General features: G+C 44.4%; 1 protein-coding gene across 4 annotated transcripts in view; it reads left to right on the top strand.

Moving 5' to 3' along the window:
* The first annotated feature begins 3,251 nt into the window (after positions 1 to 3,251).
* Positions 3,252 to 21,412, top strand: part of Tsc22d3 (TSC22 domain family member 3) — a 59,905-nt gene continuing 41,744 nt past the window's right edge. Inside the window, exons 1-2 of one of the 4 annotated variants that reach the window (XM_076918448.1) lie at positions 3,252 to 3,388; positions 5,051 to 5,472. In XM_076918448.1, coding sequence (XP_076774563.1) covers positions 5,156 to 5,472 — 317 coding nt within the window. In that variant the 5' untranslated portion in view covers positions 3,252 to 3,388; positions 5,051 to 5,155. Of the gene's footprint in view, positions 3,389 to 3,992; positions 4,281 to 4,310; positions 4,750 to 5,050; positions 5,473 to 21,412 lie in introns of those variants that run through there. The other 3 variants (XM_076918449.1, XM_076918447.1, XM_034485743.2) reach the window with 3 other exon arrangements.

Here is a 21,412-nt window from a genome sequence, read left to right as displayed (position 1 = left end):
GATAACTAATTTGGATGATGCCATATAGAGCACTTAGCATAATACCTGGTTTATGGTGGTCCTTCAAAATTCCAGCTATCATAATATTATACTAAGGTCACCAATTTCCTTCTTGGTGCCCCACAGTATAAATAAAGCCTTTCAATATATTAGGCAGTAAATCATTGAATGCATATATTCCTCTGTACAATGTTCTTAAAACAGATGTTATACTTTGTAAATATTTGATAAGCTGTCATTTTAAAAGTCACCTAATGGATAAGAACATAAGCTCCGAAGTTAGAAAATTGTAAGTTCAAACCCTGACTCCATCTGGGATTCTTTGTGTAACCTGAGATCATCTTTAATTTATCCAAGTTCGCATCATCACCTAAATCATACCTACTTCATAGTATTGTTGAGAGAAGTAAATAATAGTATATACACATACATATATGGTGTGTGCATTTGTGCATCGTAGTTAGGATTCAATAAATGATATTTATCCTTTTCTTAATAATCATCTAAAGCAAGGCAGATTTGTGAGACAGATAGATTTGTGGTTCGTTGATTTTAGCCTGCCTGTTTTATATAGCCCAAAGTCACTTTGAGTATGGGATTGCAGGTGTAAGCCACCACACTAGGCTCAGGGAAATTTTTTTCTTTATTGCTTTACACTGGATCCCCTAAGATGTGGGCTCTGAATCTCTCTCCAACTCTTGATTTCTATCTCTCCCATTTTATTCTCTAGTAACACAAAAGTCTTTTGAAATTTACACAGGATTCCAACATAGTATTCTTACACACAGGCCTCACTCCACTAGTCCCTGGTTTTTAAGGATTCTACTTACAAATGTTGTTTTATGATGGTACAAAAGTCAATATGTATTCAGTAGAAACTCCACTTCAAATTTAGGCTTTGCATGATGGGCAGCTCTTAGTAAGCCAGTAGGAGGGACTAGGAGGGTCACGTGGACTCTTGTGTTGCTAAAGTATAGTGCTCGGTGAACTACATATAGCAATTTTATTTTTTAGTTTATGATATTTTCGGTTCACGGTGGATTCATTAAGATGTATCTATACTGTAATTCAACCATGAAACATGTGTGGATTGTCCTTCCATCCCCAAGCCCTCCTCCACCTTCCCTAGCACATACTTTTGCCAGCCCACAAATCACTAAGTGTCTATCGTTTAGTGGTAAGCTTGGGTTTTGCTTCTTGGTTTTTTTTTAAGGTGCTCAATTGGACCTAGAGCTTTCTTCATGTTACACATGTACTCTGCCACTGAACTCTACCCTCAACCCTTAACACACATGCCTGTGCACATATATGACAGAGACATTGACTTACCTGTCCAGGATGGCCTTGATCCTATCTATGATCCTGCTGCCCTATTCTCCCAAAAACCTGGGTTTCAGGCCAGTGCAACCAGACTCGGCTTGACTTGTAGTATGTTGTCTGTCTGTATGTCTGTTTGCCCAGCTAGATTAGGAATTCGTGGTGGGAGCTTTGGGGTTTCTCTTATTTTTCTCTGAATTTCCATTAACACTGTACCTAGCACAGAACAAGTGTACAGTAAATGGCTGCTGAATAACGCCTAAGAAGTAGATGTGTTTCTTCTCCTTTTTCGCCCCACCCAAAAAGCCACCATCTTGGTCTGCTAGTGCCCCAGACTCCTGCATTCTGAATTTATGCAAGCACATTTGCCTGGAATCTCTCCATCCATTACAGTGCATGACAGTAAAGCAAGGCTTCCCAGAGGAGGGCTCAGGAGGCCCTGTCCAGTCAGCCTCTCACAGAGGTATGTAGTCTGTCAACACAAGCTGGGCTTGTGTGCACAGAAATGCCAGCTCTCGGTACTCTATCTCTGTACTATTTAGATTTTTCTGTATCTCAACTATATTTGCTCTTGATCAGCCTTGATATGGTGTGCAAATCTGTCACGAATTATTAACAATACTGCCTGAGAGCGAGGACTACACAACAGGGAAATGTCAAGGGGACAAAAATCTTGAATTTAATGGTGCCAAATGTCAAGAAGGAAATACTTCCACCAGGGCCTCATCCCAAGGTTACACAAAGATAAGATGGCTCAGGCAAACATAGAAGCAAAAGGCCTAGCTGTTCCCAAAACGCAAATAAACATTTATGGAACTAATATATTTTATTATAAGAGGTAACATAAAATAATTATAAACAAGAAGGAAAATAATAAACACTGTCATTAAAAAACAATTCAGAAGGCTATAAGTCTACACAATACAGATGAAATTTTATATTCTACTACCTCCTCTGGCTTTTATCCAAGAACATTTTAAAAACAGCAGAAAGAAGAAGGAAACACAAGAAAATGACGTGATGGGCTTTTAAGAGAAAAAATAGAAGTTTCTTAGTCTGTGGAGATGTATATAATACTCTGTTATAGTGCTTTACGCAATAGCCACCATCCTCTTTCATCCTTGGCCTTGGGATCCTCTCAGGAACTGGAGATACAGTACGATTTGGGGGTTCTGGCCACTATAGCACAGAGTACTGCCATCCCCAGTTACCCATATTTTGGGCCTCATGTAACAGCCATGGGGAGTGGGGAATAGGAATTAGTTGGCTGCACTTTGCTCCTAATTAACTTCAGGGGTGGCTTGAGGGCTCGTTTTATATGGCTTGGATTTCTTGAGACAATCTCACTATTTAGTTGAGGCTGGCCTGAAATAACAAGCCTGCTTCTGCTTTGCTGGGATCTTTGGTGCGCTCCGCCACGGTAGGCTAGGAAAATTTCAAACGCATTTAAGTCACATTTACCAGGGTTCAGGCAACTGGAACTTCACTTTTCTTGAAATAGAGAGACTCTTGCCCCTGCTTCGCGTCCCAATGGATTCTTCCACCAGGACTCACCTGTAGTGTCCCGCTGAGCAGCGGAACATTACACGGGGACAGAAAATAGTTCAGGTTTTGGGCAGAAGATGGCAGCATATACTGCTCTATTTCAAATGCCCTGGGTTCTTGAATGAAGTGAATGAAGGGGACGGAGGGGGGGGGGGGATTGTAAGGGAGTAGGAATGAATAGAAATTTATTTGAATTTTATGCAAAAACTGAATACTGTGAACGGGTCTTAGTGTCTTCAAGACTCAAAAAATGCTCAGTGTTCCTCATTGAACACATTCTGAGACAGTCTAAAAAGCCACCTTACTTGGTCGCCTTGCGTGTCCCAGCAGTTCAGACAGCAGTGGCATTACTCCAGGGCACCAGGCTGGCCCCTATATGTGCCCTCTCACTATACCTCCGCCCGGGGTTTATTCTCCCAGATCCCTCTGCGCCGTTACAGGACACACGCATCACTCCCCTTCTCATTCTGCGTGTGTGCGGGCGGGCGGCTGAAGGATCGGATCGACAGTTTACCTGAAATAGCAGGTAGGGAGCTTTCAGACTCGGGAGAACAGGTTTCTGGGGTGGAGGGAGAGGCCAGTAAAGAGGAGTGAGGACAAAGAGGGGTGAGGTAGGGGGAGAGAAATAAGACGAAGGAAATAAGAGGGGAGGGGTAGAGAAATGGAGGCGAGGGACGGTTAGAAATGGAGGGGCGCGGGGAAACCCGGCAAGGGGACAAGGTAGGGGGGAAAGTAAGGAGCAAAGCGACCAAACGTGTAAGGAAACTTAGAAAAAGACGCCAAATAACAGAAATAGCGGGAAACGAGCGGCGGGGGAGCAGGGACAGGCCCGAGGGAGCCCGCAGCACGGACAGCGGGACCTCGGGGAGATGGCGTCGAATTAGGAGCGGCCGGGGCTGAAGCCCGAGGCCTGGGAATGGGACAGGGTGACAAGTGAGGAGGAGCGGCTCGGGGCCGCTGGGGACATGGCTCTGGGAGTTTGGAGTTGGGGCATTTCTCAGGTGTTCCTGTTTTCTGGCACTTTCTGGGGGGGTGGCGCCGCCGCCGCCACCACCACCGAGGCCGGCGGCTCTTAATTCTCTTGGCACTTCCCCCCCAAATAAAAAGAAGCCAGGCGGCGGGGCGTCCGGGCGGCGGTTTAAAGGGCCACTCGGACGGCCGCCCGCTGACTCGGTGGCTCCCGTCTGGCCGTGAGCACTCTGCTCAGGGGACATACCCCCCCCCCCCAGGCGGCAGCGGCCGCAGCGACCTTTGGCCCATTCGGGAGAGCTCGAGACCCCGTGCGGTGAGGGGCGGGGGCGCTGCGTGTGTCTCCGGCGCGGTGGGGGGCGGGGAGACAGAGAGATAACTGACGGAGAGGAGACAGATCAGAGGACAGTGGCAGGCTCCGGGCTCCTGGACGTCCGGCCGTTGAAGCGGTGAGCGCCCAAGCCAGCCAGCATTGAGGCGCGGGCCGGCCGGGAGAAGCCGGAGCGGCGGGCGGCGGGCGTCCGAGCGAGCGCTCGGCCGGCCGTGTTGGAGCCCGGGGAGGAGAAGTCCGCGCGCGCCAGGGGGCCCCCTCAAGCCAAAGGCAGGGAGGCGGCGACGGTGGCAGAGGCGGCGGCAGCTGGCGCGTCCTCCGCCTGCCCCTCGGGGCTCATTTACATGCTGTCACGGCCCGGTGCGGACTCCTGGGCTCGCGGGTAGCTCACGCGCTAGCCCCCGGGGCTGCAGCCGCCGCCGCCGCTGCCACCGCCACCGCCACCGCCACCGCCACCGCCGGCCGCTCGGATCAGCGGAGTCCGCCAGCCGGAGAAACGGGGCTGCCTGCCGAGGGCGCGCTGCCTGCGGCTCTCCCTTGCCGCCAGCCCGCCAGCCCGGCCGCCCGCCCTTCCTGCCGCCTTGCAGGTCCGCCCGGAGCCACGCGCGCACTTGGAAAACTTGGGAGTGCGGTGGGGGTGGGGGGAACGCGCGTGGAACCTCCGGTGGGGGGGAGAGGTGCGGGGGAGGGGGGCGTCCCTGGCTGCCGGAGGGGGGGGGAGGAGGAAGTGAGCCCGCAGGAGCCTCTGGGAGCTGTTTGTCCAGCTGTTTCTATTCGCACCCCGAGCGCTACAACCAGAAGGGGGCCCGAACCGGCCCCAGGCGGCTGGCTTTTTTTTTTTTTTTTTTTTTTTTTTTTAAAGGCGCTAATTTCCAACTGTCCCCGCAGCTTGTTCTTCCGGGCACCCTGGAGTCCCAAAAGGCCAGCTCCGCAGGTGCGCACCTGCCGGCCGCCCCCGACCTCCCGGATCAGGCAGCCTCCGAGCCTGAGAAGATGGCCCAGCCGAAGGTCGACTGCCGCTCACCTGTCGGCCTCGACTGCTGCAACTGCTGCCTGGACCTGGCCAACCGTTGCAATCTCCAGACAGGGAGAAGCGGGGAGAACAACCCAGGCAGCCCTGCGGTGAGCAACTTTCGGCAGCTGCAGGAGAAGCTGGTCTTCGAGAACCTCAACACCGACAAGCTTAACAACATAATGCGGCAGGATTCGCTGGAGCCCGTGCTGCGCGACCCCTGCTACCTGATCAATGAGGGTATCTGCAACCGCAACATCGACCAGACCATGCTCTCCATTCTACTCTTCTTCCACAGGTGGGTAGCTGGCCAGAAGGGCTGCGAAGGCGGCCCTGCTGGATCTTCTCCTCTGACGGGGATGGAGGCACACACCAGCACGTTCCGAAGGACCACCGGGATGGGGTGGGGTCGGGCCCACTAGGCTGTCATGAAGACAGGACCTCTTGGCTAGCTAGAGCCCCCGCAGAGCTCCCAGCATTCTAACAGCTGTAAGTGTGTTTTGAATGGAGCCTGGAGAGGCTCACAAACCCTAGGGCCCAGAAGATGGGATAACTCCATATGGGTTGGAAGTAACTATGGGTGCACTCTACACTTTCTGTACTCCTTCAGACACCTCTACCATTGGCTTCTCTTGGAATTTGAGTTCCACCCAACTCAATGGGTCTGAAACTGGAAGGACTTTTAAATTACTGATTGGCACTGACAATTAGGACAAGTCCTTAACAAGTGGTGCTTCTGATGGGGAAAGATCAGGGGAGAGGGATAGGAAAAACCAGAAACCTTTGAGAATTTTTGAGACTTGGGGTGGGGAGGACATGACCCACTCTGTAGATTATAGCCTTCCATTCTGAAGGCAAATGCAAAGCAACCCCAGAAAAAAATAGTTTAGGATTGTTACTTTGAGCACTTCAAGACCTCTCTATGGCAGGAGAGTGGATGAATCCACCTCCATGTAGACTCCATGTGTTGGAGTGTGTTTTGACCTTTCTGAACCCCGAAGGCAAGAATGGGAAAAGGGAGGGAATCTGGGGAAAGGGAGGAAATAAAGTGAGACTGCTCAGGGCAGCTGCTATCCCCAACAATGAGATATTCTGGTATTAGTGACTTAGAACTCAGATCATTTAGGGGCAAGAACTTCAGGAAACCCTTCTATGGGTTTTATGTTCTTAGAGACCATGTGTGTTTGTGTGTCTGCTTGAGCATGCATGTGTGCACACTGGGGTAGAATTTTTTTCTTGCTTAATGACACAGGTTATGTTAGAGCGACATCCCTGCTGTGAGAGATCTGGGTGGTAGTGCAAGTTATGCTTTTATCTTTTTTGTATGAGCCTGAGCAAGTTAGATGACCTCAGTGCTCTCTGTACAGTGCTTTCTATCTCTCAGATTCTAGGCTGTGGCCAGGTAATGTGCCCAAAGTTGTGAAAAAGGCTGAGCACTCAGTTATTATGTGTGTGTGTGCGCGCGCGGCAGTGAACTCAAATAGTACACTGAGAAGGCTGTCAAGAAATGCGGGAGGCACTCTTCTTAACTGTCAAGAAAAATCTCCCAAGACAAATCCACTGTCTCCTCACACCAGCCCCATTGATTCCTGGTGGGGACAAGCAAGGCTTGATGTTATGTCAAGTTGTATTTCTGAGGCATAGTCAATGCTATTGAAGCATTTTCACACTTATTTCACATTAGGCATCAAATTGTTTCATGGTCTAAGATAAAGCCAAGCTATAGACAGGTTTCAAGAAAATCTTCCTTTCTGGTACATTATTACTACAAGGGTATTCAGCCCACAGACACTGAAATCCTGTAGAGCACAGTCCTTAACTGCTGTGTGATGATGTGCTTGCTGGCACAGCTCAGTTGGAGAGAGAATGTGAGAGAGAAGGGAGAAATCTGGAGAGAACCTTTGCATTTGCTTCATCTGGGAAAGCAGGGTCACCTCTGGGGCTTTGGTGAAGTAAGAGGGTGATTTCTGTTTCTAGGCCTTAGGAGGGTCTGATCTAGGTGACTGAAGTGGGAGGCTGAGTTTTGCAAGAGTTCACATTGTGTCATACCTTTGGAGTGTCCTGATGGTTGCTTGAAAGACCTCCTTTTGTCATCTACTTCAGTTTTGGGTACTTGGTTCCTGACAAAGCTACGGAATATAAATATTAAAAGCACTGTATGAAGGAAAAGAACAAACTAGGGGCATATGCACCTGACAATGACTCCTGTGACCAGAACAACTTAGTTTGCTGTGCTGCTATCTCAGAACAAGCTAGAAATCTACCAGGCTTCATTGAAGCTCAGAAGGGAGTGACACAATAAATACAGCAGAACACACAACTCTCTTTCCTTAATTGGTATTGGAGATACAAATTTCAGTCTAGGCTTTGCACATGTTCTTTGCAAACTAGAAGACTGTTACTGCTGGCTATGGGGCTTCTCCAATGTCTAAGCTGAACAGCCTGCTATATGAACATTTCCTTTGTTGCTTTGCTTGATTCCATGGGTTTCTACCTGTATAATCTAGCCATAATTTTTACTCCTGTTCCAACTCACAGACATTTCAGGTTCCTGATTGAGTGTGTTTCCCATTTTAAGTTTTCAAGGCCACATCTACGGAAGAAGCCAATCTTCCAGCCCCCTTGTCTTGTAGCCTATTCTGCTATTTCAAGGCTTCCAACATTCTTGAGCAGAAGACGTGTCATATTCTTGATTTATATCTGTCCATCTGTTTTGATCTGTCCCTATCTCTCCCAGTTAGGCCTTGACTTTCTTGGAACAAAGCATGTAAGCAATCTGAGGGTAGGTCTGTGTTTTACTTGGTTTCTTCTTGACCTCTACTTATGCAGCCAGTACTCAGTAAAGGTGCTTTGTTCTGGTGATTACAGATAACTACTTAATTGTTGGTGGACTCTGAGGTAAAGATTTCACAACTTTTTAAAAAGATTTTGTATATATTTGTTGAGGGATGTGCACACAAACACACACACTCACTCACACAATTGTGCAGAGATACTCATGGAAGCCAGAAGAGAAGAGCAGAAACCCTGGAGCTACAGGTGGTTGTGAGCTTGCTAATGTGGGTGCTGGGAACCAAGCTCTGATCCTCTGCGATAGCATCAAGCACTCTCAGCTACTGAACCATCTCTCCAATCCCACATCTTTAATCGTGTGCTAAAAAAATCTTTATTGGTGTTTAAATGTGGATTTTTCTTTTTCAGTTTTAATCACATATGGTAACTAATAGGGCAGAAGTTCAGATGGAGTGTTTGTACATATAGAAATCAGTGAGAGTGAATATGCAGGCTTTTGCTATGTAAATGGTACCTCTAGACTATTTGGGAAAAGAAATGTATTTTTAAACACCATCCCTTCAAACTTGTGTAATGTAACTAATAACTATAAAGGATTAATAGCTAACAATTTTTGCTCATTTATAGTGTATACCAAGGATAGCATCTGTATAGTCTCATTTGGTACTTATAGCAGCCCAACAAAACTGGTATTACACCAATTTTTTTTTTTTTTTTTTGAGCCAGGGTTTCTCTATGTAACAGCTCTGGCCATCCTGGAACTCACTTTGTATACCAGACTGGCTTAGAACCAAAAAAGTTCCACCTGCCTCTGTCTCTTGGGTGCTGGGATTAAAGCCACATGGCCCTGCTTGGTTTTCATTTTTTAAAAAAAGAAATTGGTCTTAAAAATTTTTAAGTAACTTGTCCCCTACATCTCACAATAAAGAGCAATATCAAAACTCCAACTACGATCATAGATTCTGGGATCTATTGAATGTCTCTGATGAAAAAATTATTTCAAAAACAAAAACTAAATAAACAAACAAATAGATTAAAAACACTATATGGGCCAGTTGGTGGCGCACACATTTAATCCTAGCACTCAGGAGGCAGAGGCAGGCAGATCTCTTGAGTTCCAGGCCAGCCAGGTCTAGAGTGAGTTCCAGGACAGCAACACTACACAGAAAAACCTTGCCTGGAAAAACATATACATACATACATGCATGCATGGATACGAATGAAGCAAAGAAAACTGTGATTACAGAACCTTTTTTTGTAAATAGTCACAATGTCCAACTATTCTAGTTTTGCATGGGACATGACTCTGATGATGAAACTGAGACAGTCTTGGGAAAATTGGGATGGTTGGTCACACTGTTATTAGACTTGACTTTATTTATTCATCTATGCTTCTGAATACTGAGGAAGATAGACTGGACAATTAGCTGAATTTTTCAGTTTAAATGCAGTGTTTAAAAAATAAACTTCTTAAATTAAAAGTTGGGATGAGTTTAATTACCTGTCTTTTAAGGTCTAGAAAACTGACATGGTAACTGGCAATATTCTGTTTTTATGATTGCTGTTTTTATAACCTCAGTTTTATTTCTAAGATTTGTTATTTTGAGATAGAGTCTCACAGTACAGCCCAAGAACTAGCCCAAGTATACCTTGGAACTCAGACTGATCTCAACTGGCCTGGAACTCAGTATAGTCCAGGTTTGTCTTTAACTCAAGGCAATCCTGACTCTGCCCCTCAAGTGCTGGGATTACAGTTATGAGCCACCACACCTGATTAAATAAGCCTTTGGGCCCAGAACATATCTGCTTAGTGTCATCCCAAATACTCTGAGTCTTAATTTCTCTTTAGCTCCAAAGTTTTTCTAGGATTCTACCTGTAAGCTAACGTGCCTCCAACAGGTTCTCACACACAATTTCAGAAAATAATATGAAATATTTCTGATAGCTTGACTTATGCTAATTCATTTAATATTCTCTGTTGAGCTGTTATACACTAGCATGGAGGAGGAGTTAGATTTATAGATCAGGGTTTTGGTTTTTTTCAAGAAAAATTTCATACTATTTAAGATTCAACCCTGTCCTTGTACCATCTGAAACTCTTCTCTCATAACGTCAGTGGTATGTAGACCACACTGTGAGAAACCCTAAACTAGAGATTGCAACCCTTTGTCAATTAATTTACCATTTGATTTCAAGAACAGAATTCTTTGTCATAGAGAGGTTTTAAGTTTCTATGTGGTTAAGCCTGTCATTCTTTGCCTTTGTGATCTTTGTTTTTAGTATCAAGCTTCGAAAGTCCTTCCTTAACCCAAAGTAAATTAAAATAACTATTTCCCAAGTGTCTAGTAGTCTGACAAAGAATAGGCACTCTTGGATTAAGGGACAGCCTCCATTAAAAATACAAATGCATTTGAAAACTTAACATTCAGGGTTTGGATACCTCATGAGAACCCTACCATACAAAAAAATTTGTCACTTTGCCAAGGCACAGATGTGAATTGCATGTGCTGGCAGGCTAGTATATTGAGGCCAGTCCGTATGCTGATGGGTAAGCTTAATGCCCTGAGTAGCTCTGTGAGATCTATACGATGTGTGTGTGTGTGTGTGTGTGTGTGTGTGTGTGTGTGTACACACATACACATGTATTTTATATGTATAGTGGTTTAATATTTGTTAAAATTTTCCATTTTCACCATTGTTCTCACTAAGTGGTAACATCCCATTTTCTCTTCTCTCCAACTCCTGATAACCTGATACTTTCTGTCCCTATAGATTTCCCTATTCTGGCTATTTCATATAAGTGGAGACAGTGCTGAGTTCGTGAAAGACCAGGTTAGGTGGGGTGCTACAGTGTGGGGCACTGAGCAACAAAAGAGCACAAGCAGCCTGCCTGGACGGGTCAGCTCTTAAAGAGGTTCAGAATGGGGCATGGATTTCAATTTCTTGTCAGTATAGTTCAGAGAGGACCTATGTAAGCCCATATCTTAGAAAATAACTCTTTCCAGGGTGACCTTATTTTCCCTCCCTGCCTGAAGAGGTAGTTAACACTCTTGCTTATATTTTTACTTCCAGATAAACTGGCAAGCTCTCAAGTCCAGGTAGTGTTGGCTTATTTCCAGACTCACTCCTGAAGGCCAAGACATCTAAATAAATGGAGATAGATGTGTCTGGCCAAGGTTTCCAGGGTCTCTGGGCCACCTGAATGATGGAACACAGCAAAATGCTAGCCCCCAACTGTTAATTGCTTCAGAGGGATGAGGTTGTCTATGTTTGTATGTGTTGGTAGCCACTGGACTGTGTTTGCTCGTTGTGAATCTGCTCCTACCTGAACTTTCTCCTCTTATGTAAGGCATCCCTCAAGATAACTGCAAAGCTGTAATCTGCCATGGCTGGCTGAGTTTACATAACAAATTGGTTGGTGTCATGCAATAGTCTTTTGAGCCCTTGAGAAACCAGTGTGCTGAAAGAGGCCAAAGCTTGGGCTCCTTTGGAGGGGCACGTTGTGTGCTCAGTGTACTCAAGGGAAAGCATTCCATGACCACAAGGGTCAGAAAGATGAGCTTTCCTTTTTAGATGAAGAGAGTAATGATGACTCGGGACATACTGTACTGTCCCAGTGCCTGCAATAATGGGGCAAGGGTTAGGGCTTCATTTTCTGCCAGATCTTTGGAATTTCTCCATGGAGTCACATAGGTTAGTGGGAGCCCCATGAAGAGCTGAAGGCTGGGTCCCAACTTTAGCAACCTCCATCCAGTGAGGAGTCACACTGGGAAAAAATGGCTTCTGGAAGTTACTACTGCTTTCCATGCTGAAATCTAGCTTAATTCAGGAGTTGGAATAAGGATAGAGTAGGAGAAGAAAGCAAGCTTTCCCAAATGTTATGCTAGGAAGGAGATGATTTTATCAGCAGGCAAGGTAAGTTTACTTGTACCTTCTGGCTAGGAATCATCCCCAAAGTAGCTGTTGAACTTTTAGAAATGCTGTAAGAGGTGTAAGGTCCCAACCAACACAAAAGACTAAATGAGAAGTTTTCCAGTGTGTAAACTGGAGTCCAAGAGAAAACAAGGGCTTGGAAGCGGGTTTGGTCAGTAATGACCAAAGCCTGTTATTGCCTCCCTTTCTTGGGAGTAACATTTCTTAGCTCAAGCCTGAAATCAGTCCCCTGCTTATTAAAATATCATAGCGACCTTCCTAAAAGGAAGAATTTGCTTACAAAATAGCCTTGAGTATTCGATACACTTTTTTTTTTTTTGGTCCTCTTCAAAAGGGATGGAGAGCAGCTGCTTATAATGTATGAGTCTGGTGGAGATTCCCACTTTTCTAAGCTGTGTAGGCCAGAAATTGGCTCCAACTATCCCCAAGGAAAGGAGAATGAGAAGGGAGGAGGGAATGTGGATCCAGTAGATGTGGATCCAATAGCTTAGCCCCTTAATACCTCTCCTACACTGCTGTTTAACCTCACTTTCCAAACTGGGCTGGGCCTATGCCAGCCTGAGGGCCCTGACTCATATCTCATGCAGTGCCTTATGTAACAGTGCCAGGTTACTGAGACATCAAGCTTCTGCTTGCTCAGTGGTGGGCTTCCCCCAGAGCCAGGCATTCAGAAGCCGGCTTCAGGCTTAAATGGAGCTCATACTTTCCAAGGAAAAGCTTGCTATTCCCTATGTGAGGCAAACATTTGGCTCAGAGGTAAACACCAGACTTCAAGGTGTGAGTCGTATTAGTCCCACACTTAGAAGCAAATGTAAACACACAGGCAAACTGGAATGGATTTGGTTTGACTGAAGTCATTTTGGAGGGATACTTCTACTTTTTCTGAATAGTGCACTACTAAAGGAATGGTGTGGAGGGACTTCAGAACAAGTCTCAGAAAAGCCTTTTCTATCTTACTGTCAGGTCAAGAACTTTTCTGGGTACCCTAGTCTGATAGACATATAGGGAGAAAGGTGTACCCCTAAACTAGAGGAACCATTTAAAGAAAAGCCCTTTGCATGCCAGTTTCCTTTTCATTCCTCATAAAGTCTCAAAGTTCCCAGGTTTTCCTAAATTCACAGTGACTTTTAGGTTTGTTGTTTTGTTTTGTCTTGTTCTATTTGGAGGTTTTCTTTTTGCCTAGTTAGAAATTTACAGCTTGGCACAGCTCTGCCTTAGTAAAGTTGGGTTTGCTAGATTCTGACATTCTTCTTGAAAAAAATAAGTTTATATACCCCACCAATGTAATACTCCCTTGGCTCAAAGAATGTGACTAAGTCACTAACTCCTCCTCTTCTCCTCCCTTGTGTTTGCCCCAGCCTGTTTCACTATGTTGCCACCAGGTAAGTGGCTCACAGTCTGAGGTTAGCTGAGGAGACTGATCTATAGTCCAAGTAAAAGGGAGAGAAGCAGGGAAACAAGTTTTTTTTTTTTTTTTTTTTTTTAAAGTGGCTTGAAAACCAGTAGTAGCTATGTCCAGAGATAGTACTCATGAGTTCTTGGACAAGCCCAAGACCATTATCTCAGGACTCAAGAGAGCTAGGCACTCCAAGTTCTGAAGACACATCACAGCCAGAATCAAGGAAAACTGTAAACCATTAACCATGATTTTAAACTTGTCACTTTCTCCTCTTCCCTCGGCCTTTTTGGTCCTTAGTTAAAAGGGGGAAAGGGAAAGAAATGAAAAGGGGAGAGCATAAGAACTGCTCAGTTTTAAGACCACGTAATCTGCCTGCTCGAGTACACAGAGAAATGAATAATGGCAGTATCTCATTCAGTGAATGGAGTGACCAAACACTTACATTAATCAATCCATCGTTTATTGACCAACATTCTGCTACTTACTGTGATCTGAGTATGGATTTATTGAATTCCTAACTTCTCTGCAAGGCATGGTAAAAGACACAGGGAGGTCAGAGGCCAAGGCCGGGGTCTGAGGAGTTGAAGCTGTGGCCATAGGGAGTAAAGAAACTGCCACCAAAGACTTGGGGCAAGGAAGTGTTACAGGTTTCGAGCCTCTAAAGGCTGAGTGGAAGCTATGTTCCATGAGAGAAAGGTCTTAAGCTTAGTAGAGCTTGGCTTGTGCCAAAGCAAACTAGGAAGGGAGAGTCTCTTCATGGCGGCAGCTTCCAGCAGAGCCTTAACGAATGGGTTGGCTTTGGCAGGTGTTTAGTGGCTGGCTGGCTGGCTGTAAGACTTTCTGGTTGGGAGAGGAGAGGAGAAACTTGCCAGCCCCGCAGGGATCCTGGTAGGAAGGGCCTGGCCTGGGTGGGAAAACTTTTTAGTCTTCCTGGGCTGGAACCCAGAGTTAGCAAGCTTCGGGAACAAGAGAGAAAGGCTTACTTTGGCATTCTCCCTCACTGTTCTTTTTGGCCTCACAACAAGCTTGACCCTGATATCCTCTACTCAGGAACTTGGAGTATCCTTGCATAGATGGAGGCATCTAGAGAATGGGAGCAGGATGATACTTCTGTCTTATAATCACTGGAACCAAGAAAATGGAGTTTAGGCATACAGTAGAGGGTAAGTCCCAGAAAGAGAACCTGAGTACGGCTTCATACTGGATCTCAGCTACCATTTCTACAAGGACCCTTTAGAAGCAGGGTGCTACTGTGAGTGTGTGCATTCATGTGTGCATGTGTGTGTAAATTTGCCCACGTCTTTCTGGGAAAAAGAGGCTGGTGGCCCAGTAGTGTGTCATTTTAGTCTTGTTTACATCTCAGCAAACACTTTTCAAATGCTCTCTAAATCAAGACCATTGAATGGGGTTAAGAAAGGTGGGAAACCTCAAGTTGGCAGGAAGGGAGAGGGAACTAAACTAGCAAAAGGACCAGCCTCAGGTCAACTGAGAAAGTGAGGTGTTGTTCAAGGTCAGCATTCCATCTTTATTTTCTAGTGCTTTCTACCCCAGTAGTGTCCTAGACATCTGTGCCCACAATCCTTTCTTAGAAGTGGTCTGAAGAATTCACATTTAAGTTCATGAAATGATTCAGTCAACAAGAAATGCTCATTGCATATCTTTCATACTCTAGGCTCACTGAGTCTAGACACTGAAGATGCAATGGGAAATACATAAGAGCCATTCATGGATCTTATCTGAGTTAGGCAGAAAGCAGATGGTGATGGTAATGAATATATAAGTTTCAAACTACTAAGAAGGAAGTATACAAAGACTTCCTAAGGAAGTGGTAACTGTGTTAAAGAAATGAATCTCTAGTATTGAAATTCTCATTATCAGACACAGGCCAATGGAAGACATGTGTACTTTCTAGGAACCCTTCAAGTCATACCATGCAAATAGTTTTTACACCCCTAGAAGTATATCTAGGCCACGAGTGGTTAGCAGGTCCGAAGCAGGAGGAATAACAACATTCTGATAAGTAGAAGAGATAAGTTTGAAGCCCATGAGGTAACTAGTATTTGTCACCATTTGCTAAAAATAGTCCATGACAGTATGGAAATGTGTAAAGGCTAGCCCTGGGGACCAGTGATAATGTGGGTATAGCCTGTGGGGACTAAAATTTGCTTTTGTAAATTATTTACTAAACAGAAACAACAGCAAAACAGCCCACAAAAAAACAAATGAACAAACAACTGAGGGGAGGTCCTTTATTTTTTCTTTCTCCTTTGAGAGCAGAGCCTTCTTCTGAACTATGATTTTTACTCTTCAGGTTTCACTCCTTTCTAGGGCCCAAGGTAATGTCAGATATTTGTCTAGGCTGAAAGAAATAATAACCTGGATGTAGAAGAGAAGTGAGAACTACAGTACTAAAGAGACCACAGAAATTGATCAAAGGGTCCCAAGTAGTTTTCCTTTGAGAAAAGTGACCTCATCACAGTGGAAAGGCAGGTGACAGCTAAGAGGTCAGTGGGATCCAAAGGAAATCTGACTGTGAAGAGTCAGGATTGGGATATAGTACTTGCAGAGCCAACAAGAGGTAAACCTGGGATAGGAGGCACCTGTTTGGCAAAGCTAAGGAACTAAGATAATTGGTATAAAAGGAGCTTAAGGGCAGAATAGTGGAGGATAATCAAGAGAGAGAAGTTTGTTTTCAAATACAAGAAAAGTCCAGCTCAGATATGTTGACTAGCTGTTTCCTAGACACACTAGGGACAGAATAAGAGGAAACAGGCCTATACTATAACATGAACAACTGAGATTAGATAAAAAAGAGAACTTCCTGACTATATGCATCTAAAGAAGCTAGACAAAATGACCAAAAAGTATTATTTATAACTTTAAAGTATGGATAGGGCTGGTTTAATAAAGGCCATGCATAAGGGGACAGACAGGGGTAGCAAAGAGGTTAGAAACAAGAACTTGAAAAGGAAAGCACATGATACAGAATGACAGTGTAGCAATTTCATAGTAAAAAGAATGTTTGGCTGAAGTGACAGTTTGGCCATTAAAAGCTTGCACTGCTCTTGCAGAGAGGATCTGATTCAGTTCTCAACATCCATGTTGAACAGCTTGCAATGGCCTGTATCTCCAGTTTCAGGGATCCATAGGCCCCTGCAACTCTCACACAAATGCATAATTAAAAATAGTAAAAATCTTTGTAAAAACAACAATTACATTTCCACTAGAGGCAAGTCATTACAGCGAACTTATGTTCTTGTGTGACTGAGTGGTATATGGGAATCAACTAAGGAACTGTTAGGGCCCCTTCCAGCATCTTCCAATCTTATCTCCTAGCTAAAATAATATCAAGGGGTCACTCCTATCCCCTAAACTTAATGATTTGGGAGTTCATTATATTCTGGAGACAGTAGAATAAGATTGCCTATACCAGGTGCTTGTGAGAAGGAGACAGAACAAACCATGCCAGATTTCTTGCCACAGGAAACTTAAAATTCAGTAGTATAGATAGATATCAAATAATAATTACACAAATGAAGATTTTGTTGTGCTTGATCACAGAAAAGGGGCAGGAAGCTGGAGAACACAGCATAAGAGATCTTCACCTGGGACTAGAGACTCTCCCTTCTTAAGACCTTAGTAATTGCCAGTGACCCAGTGTGAATATGTCTTTCCCAAAATCAGTAGCAAGAAAATTAAAAAGAAAATCTAGTCCCCATTAATGCCCTCAAAGGTGGATTTTGAGTCTCCTCCAGCTCACTGAACCCTTGTAAAATAACAGCAACCCTCCCCATGGAAATGTTCTTACTGCCCGAGATCACAGTCTTGATTTTTCAGAGTGATGTCACGATGGCCTATCAACCAAAAATTTGTGTTTTGAAGACTTTGAAGAGTTCATTACTTATCAGATGAGCAGGATGAAGGTCAATGAAATTAGTAAAATACTAACACGATGAAAGTTATGCTTAAAGGCTAGTCATGGTGGGACATGCCTACAATCCCAGCCCTTGGGAGTTGGAGGCCTGAAGATCAGGAGTTTAAGATCATGCTCATTTAGTTTTGTAACATATCCTGGACCAGCTTGGATGACATGAGACACTGTCTTAAAAAGAAAGGAAGGAAGGAAGGAAAGAAAAAAAGAAAATGAATAGCACTAGAAGCTGCTATTCATAGCAAAATAGCCTTGTTTCTAAAATTGCTATGTCCTCAAAGCTTTGCTAAGATTACCTTGTTTGGCTGCATGGTTGATCCAGTGATGAAGGGCAGGTACCTAGTCCTAGGAATCTAAGGTCTTAAAGAGGTTGGGCCCCATTTTGCTGTCTTTCATCTCTTTCTTGAGACACTAATTGGTTCTGGCCCTTCTGAAAAACTAATGGACTATTCATCATTCAAAAGTGAACTACCAAGTGCTATGTCTTCAGGCATTGTGTGTTCATGAGATATAAGGGCTTCCCATACTATAGACAATCATCTAACATACCTTGAGCTTGTCAGTTTTTCTAGAAGACCTTGGTGCCATTGTTTAGAAATTGGTGGCAATATGACTAAGAAAATTAAGAGAGAAGACAATCCTAGAAAGCGCCAGTATCCCAGTATTCTTTCATTATCATTAGGCACATCATATAATAAAATATCCTTGCTCCCCTTTCTCCCTAAATCCTTCTTTCCCTGGCTCCTCCCCATCTGCTGTCAGTCACAAACCATCTCCTGCCAAGAACTACAACTGATGTCCAATCTGTCAAGCTTTCTCTCTAACAAGGCTTGCTTTTTCTGCCTTCATTCACCTTCAGGTATAAACGACTAAGAATACTTCTAGTTTCCCTCTTGCTGGCAGTGGTGCGGGGTTAGGGGTGGGTGAGCCATGGCTTTGACATTTGTATCAGAAATCAAAACATACATAAGCACAGGGGTGTCCTCCTGCCATTATTGCCAATTTAGGAAGGAGTTCAGAGCACTGTGAGGCTGGGGATAGATAGCATCTTTGAGACCTGAACTTCCTTCCCAAGATTGGCTGATTTTATCTTCTGTACCTTAGACAGAATGTAGAGGCTTAAAACTGTAAAGCCTTCCTTAATCATATGACCCCTCTTACCATAACAGAGAAATGTGAAGTCCCAAGTAGGGTAGGTACCCACCTCAAACTGAATAGCCAATTAGTGAGCAGCTGGATAAAAAATTATGTCTCCTGATTCTCTGATCCAATGATCTTCCAACTTTTCATCTCTAGATGGCTGCACACATACCATCCCAGTAGGTACACAACATCTCCATGCCAGGAGACCAGTTTAAGGCCTACCAAATGCCAAAAACGTGTTTTTAAATTTTGATTTTATTTAATGGAATTGACCAGTGGTTTGGGTGTTAGGGAGCCCCAGCCCTAGAGTCCGACTTCTGTTCAGGCTGAGGCTGCATGCCACAGCCACAGTCATGCAAAGGGGACAGAAAAGCTTGCTGTTCGGGTTGGAAAAGAAATCAGTTGCTGAAACATTGGTCTTTTTGAAAGTTCCAACCACAGGAGCTGGCTGGCAGAGCCTCTGTCTGGGTTCCCCAGGAGGATCCGGCCCTCCTCTTTAGTCTGGGAGTTAGTTTAGGAAACTGGCCCAACCTCCACAGAAGATCCTTAGGGCAGCACTTGCCTTAGGAGCTCCAGTCTTCCTCAGAGCTCAAGAGCCCCTAAAGCCACTCAGGACTCAGGGCAGGGAACATCTTCCTGCTTCCACAACAGAGCCATCTTAGGCTGGCCCTGAGGCTCCTTCAGCACTTTTTGTTTGGAGTCTATTAAAGAGTTTCCAGTTTCTCCCACCCTATCGAGGAAGCTACAGGGAGAGAGTGGAGAGGAGATAGAACAAGAGGAGACAGGAAGAAAAAAAAAAAAAAACCTCTAGCCAGGCAACCAAAGTTTCCCTGTGCAACTGGGAAATGAAGGTGGAAATGCTGGAGGAACACCAGCTCATGGAGGAGCCCCAGCTCGGGGAGGACCCAGAACCTGGGGAGGAGGCACAATTCCTGGAGGAGTTACAGCTCGAGGTAGTAGAGAGTGGGTCAGAGTTGGATCCAGAAGATCTGGGTTCCAGTCCAGACTTTGCCACCAATCTGATGCTTGAGCTTGAGTAAGTAACTCCCTTCTATGGACTGCTTTCCCTCATTGTACAGTTGGGGAGGGAAGAGATAAGATAGTCTCTAGGGACTTTTCCAATTCAGATATTTGAGAAGAATGTTTGTAAACTTTCTATATGTAGGGTTGGGTTGTAGAAAAAGTTGAATCAGTTCTTGTACACTCTGATGCCAAAATAATGTTTAAGGAGCACAAGGGATTCACATCAGTAAAAGAGAAAACAGGTGATGAATGTTGGAGTTAGGACCCCCAAAATACAGGCTTAAGAGAATATTAGCTTTAATTTTTTAAACTCAAAAAATTAGCCTTAAGAAAGCTTATAAATAATAGGAAATGGGGTGTTTGAGGTCTCCTTGATGTGTAGTTGCTAATAAATCCCTCAACTAGATGTCTCCCAGTGGCACCATCCATTCTAAAATGTAGATACTGAACCCAGATTGTGTTTCTTGTGCTTTTTTCCCCTATGTAGCTTTGAAGGTATTCTCAGTTGAACAGGAGGGAGGTAATATCAGATATTTGTTCACATCCAGAACTCCTAGCAAACCACAACTGTCACAAGACTCATGCTGCAGGACTCCAAGCAGACCCTTTAGAGAATCTAAAAGATAGACAGATGATAGACAGACAGAGACATACCCCCTCCTCCACAATGTGTAGCTGAGCTTGAGCTGCCAAAACCTCATCTGCTTTATGTGTGGTAGTGTTTGGACCATGGTACTGTGTTCAGATTCCTTCAATACTGGTCATCCTGCCCTGGATAATAAGGTAAGTGTCTATAGGCCATAGAAGTAGACATCTCAACTATCGACCAAACAGCTTCTCATTATGACAGGCATATTTTGAAGCTTCTAACATATCAAGTTATTTACACGTTCTTCTACTGTCCTTATGCCCACCAACTTCTCCACTGCTGGGGAAACTGTGGTGGAGATAGTGGGTAGAATGGGAGCCTCTCTCAACTTACCCAGCTACTTGCCCACATCCCTGGAACCATTAATCACACATTCTTTGCCCTCATTCTCACCTTTACACTTGCCTATACTTCTGCCCATCTTGGCTGAATTAATTTCTTCAATAATTTTTTTGGTTGATATCTGGCCACTACATTAGTCTTAATAGATTTCTAAGATTGAAAAGGATCTTATTTCCACAGAACAATGTGGTTTTTAATAGCTGCAAGATATAAAATCCTTTATGGTAACTTAGGTTCTGTAGGAAAAAAGAAGAGGAGGAGAGTTTACTAAGGGGAAGAGAAACTAATTTGAGCAAGAGAAGGGGAGAAGGAAATTGGGAAAAATAGAAACAAGTATATTATGCTACCACTTTCCCTAAGAGGAGACTATACTTTCTAAATAAAGTCATAAATAAGAGTCTACATGTGTCTTCAATGCTTATAGGGCTTTGGTTCTCAGTTGAACTTGTTTTCTTTGCCAGAGGAATTTCATGCTCCCTACATGGTGGAGGTACCACATCAGTGGTACATTTAGGGAGCTCTGGAAGGCAGGGGAACTAGGTGGCCAGAGCTCCCAGCCTCCCATAGAGCAGGTCTTCTCCTCTAAAGACCTTGAAAGTTTTAGGTTAGATTAGATTATTGTTTAGCAACCACAAAGAGGTGTATAAACCACTAAAGGACCTTAACTCTTCAAACAAGAATCTTACAAATTATCTTTAAGAGGTGGAGACACTGTCTGCACTTGGGCAGCTAGCACTAGCACAGCATAAGCTGATTCTCCTGTTGATCAGACTTGCTTGGTATACAGCCTATCTGTTCAAATCAAATCAGCATACATTCTTCTTGCATGCAGAACAGTTTGGTCTTCCAGTAATGTTCCTACTGCAGGCCTCCTTTGTTTCTTTACCACCCTGGTAGCAGGCTAGGGGCCAGAGGTGTTTCTGGCTTCAGTATTCCCAACTAGGGGCATCTTGTGCTTCATGGGGCCCCTATATGTACCACATATGGCACATGGGTGGGCAGATTAACCACTGATGTGGGCTTGA

This window comes from Arvicanthis niloticus, chromosome X (assembly GCF_011762505.2).
Source record: "Arvicanthis niloticus isolate mArvNil1 chromosome X, mArvNil1.pat.X, whole genome shotgun sequence".
NCBI classification, from domain to species: Eukaryota; Metazoa; Chordata; class Mammalia; order Rodentia; family Muridae; genus Arvicanthis; species Arvicanthis niloticus.
This window is presented reverse-complemented; position numbering and strand designations above follow the sequence as displayed.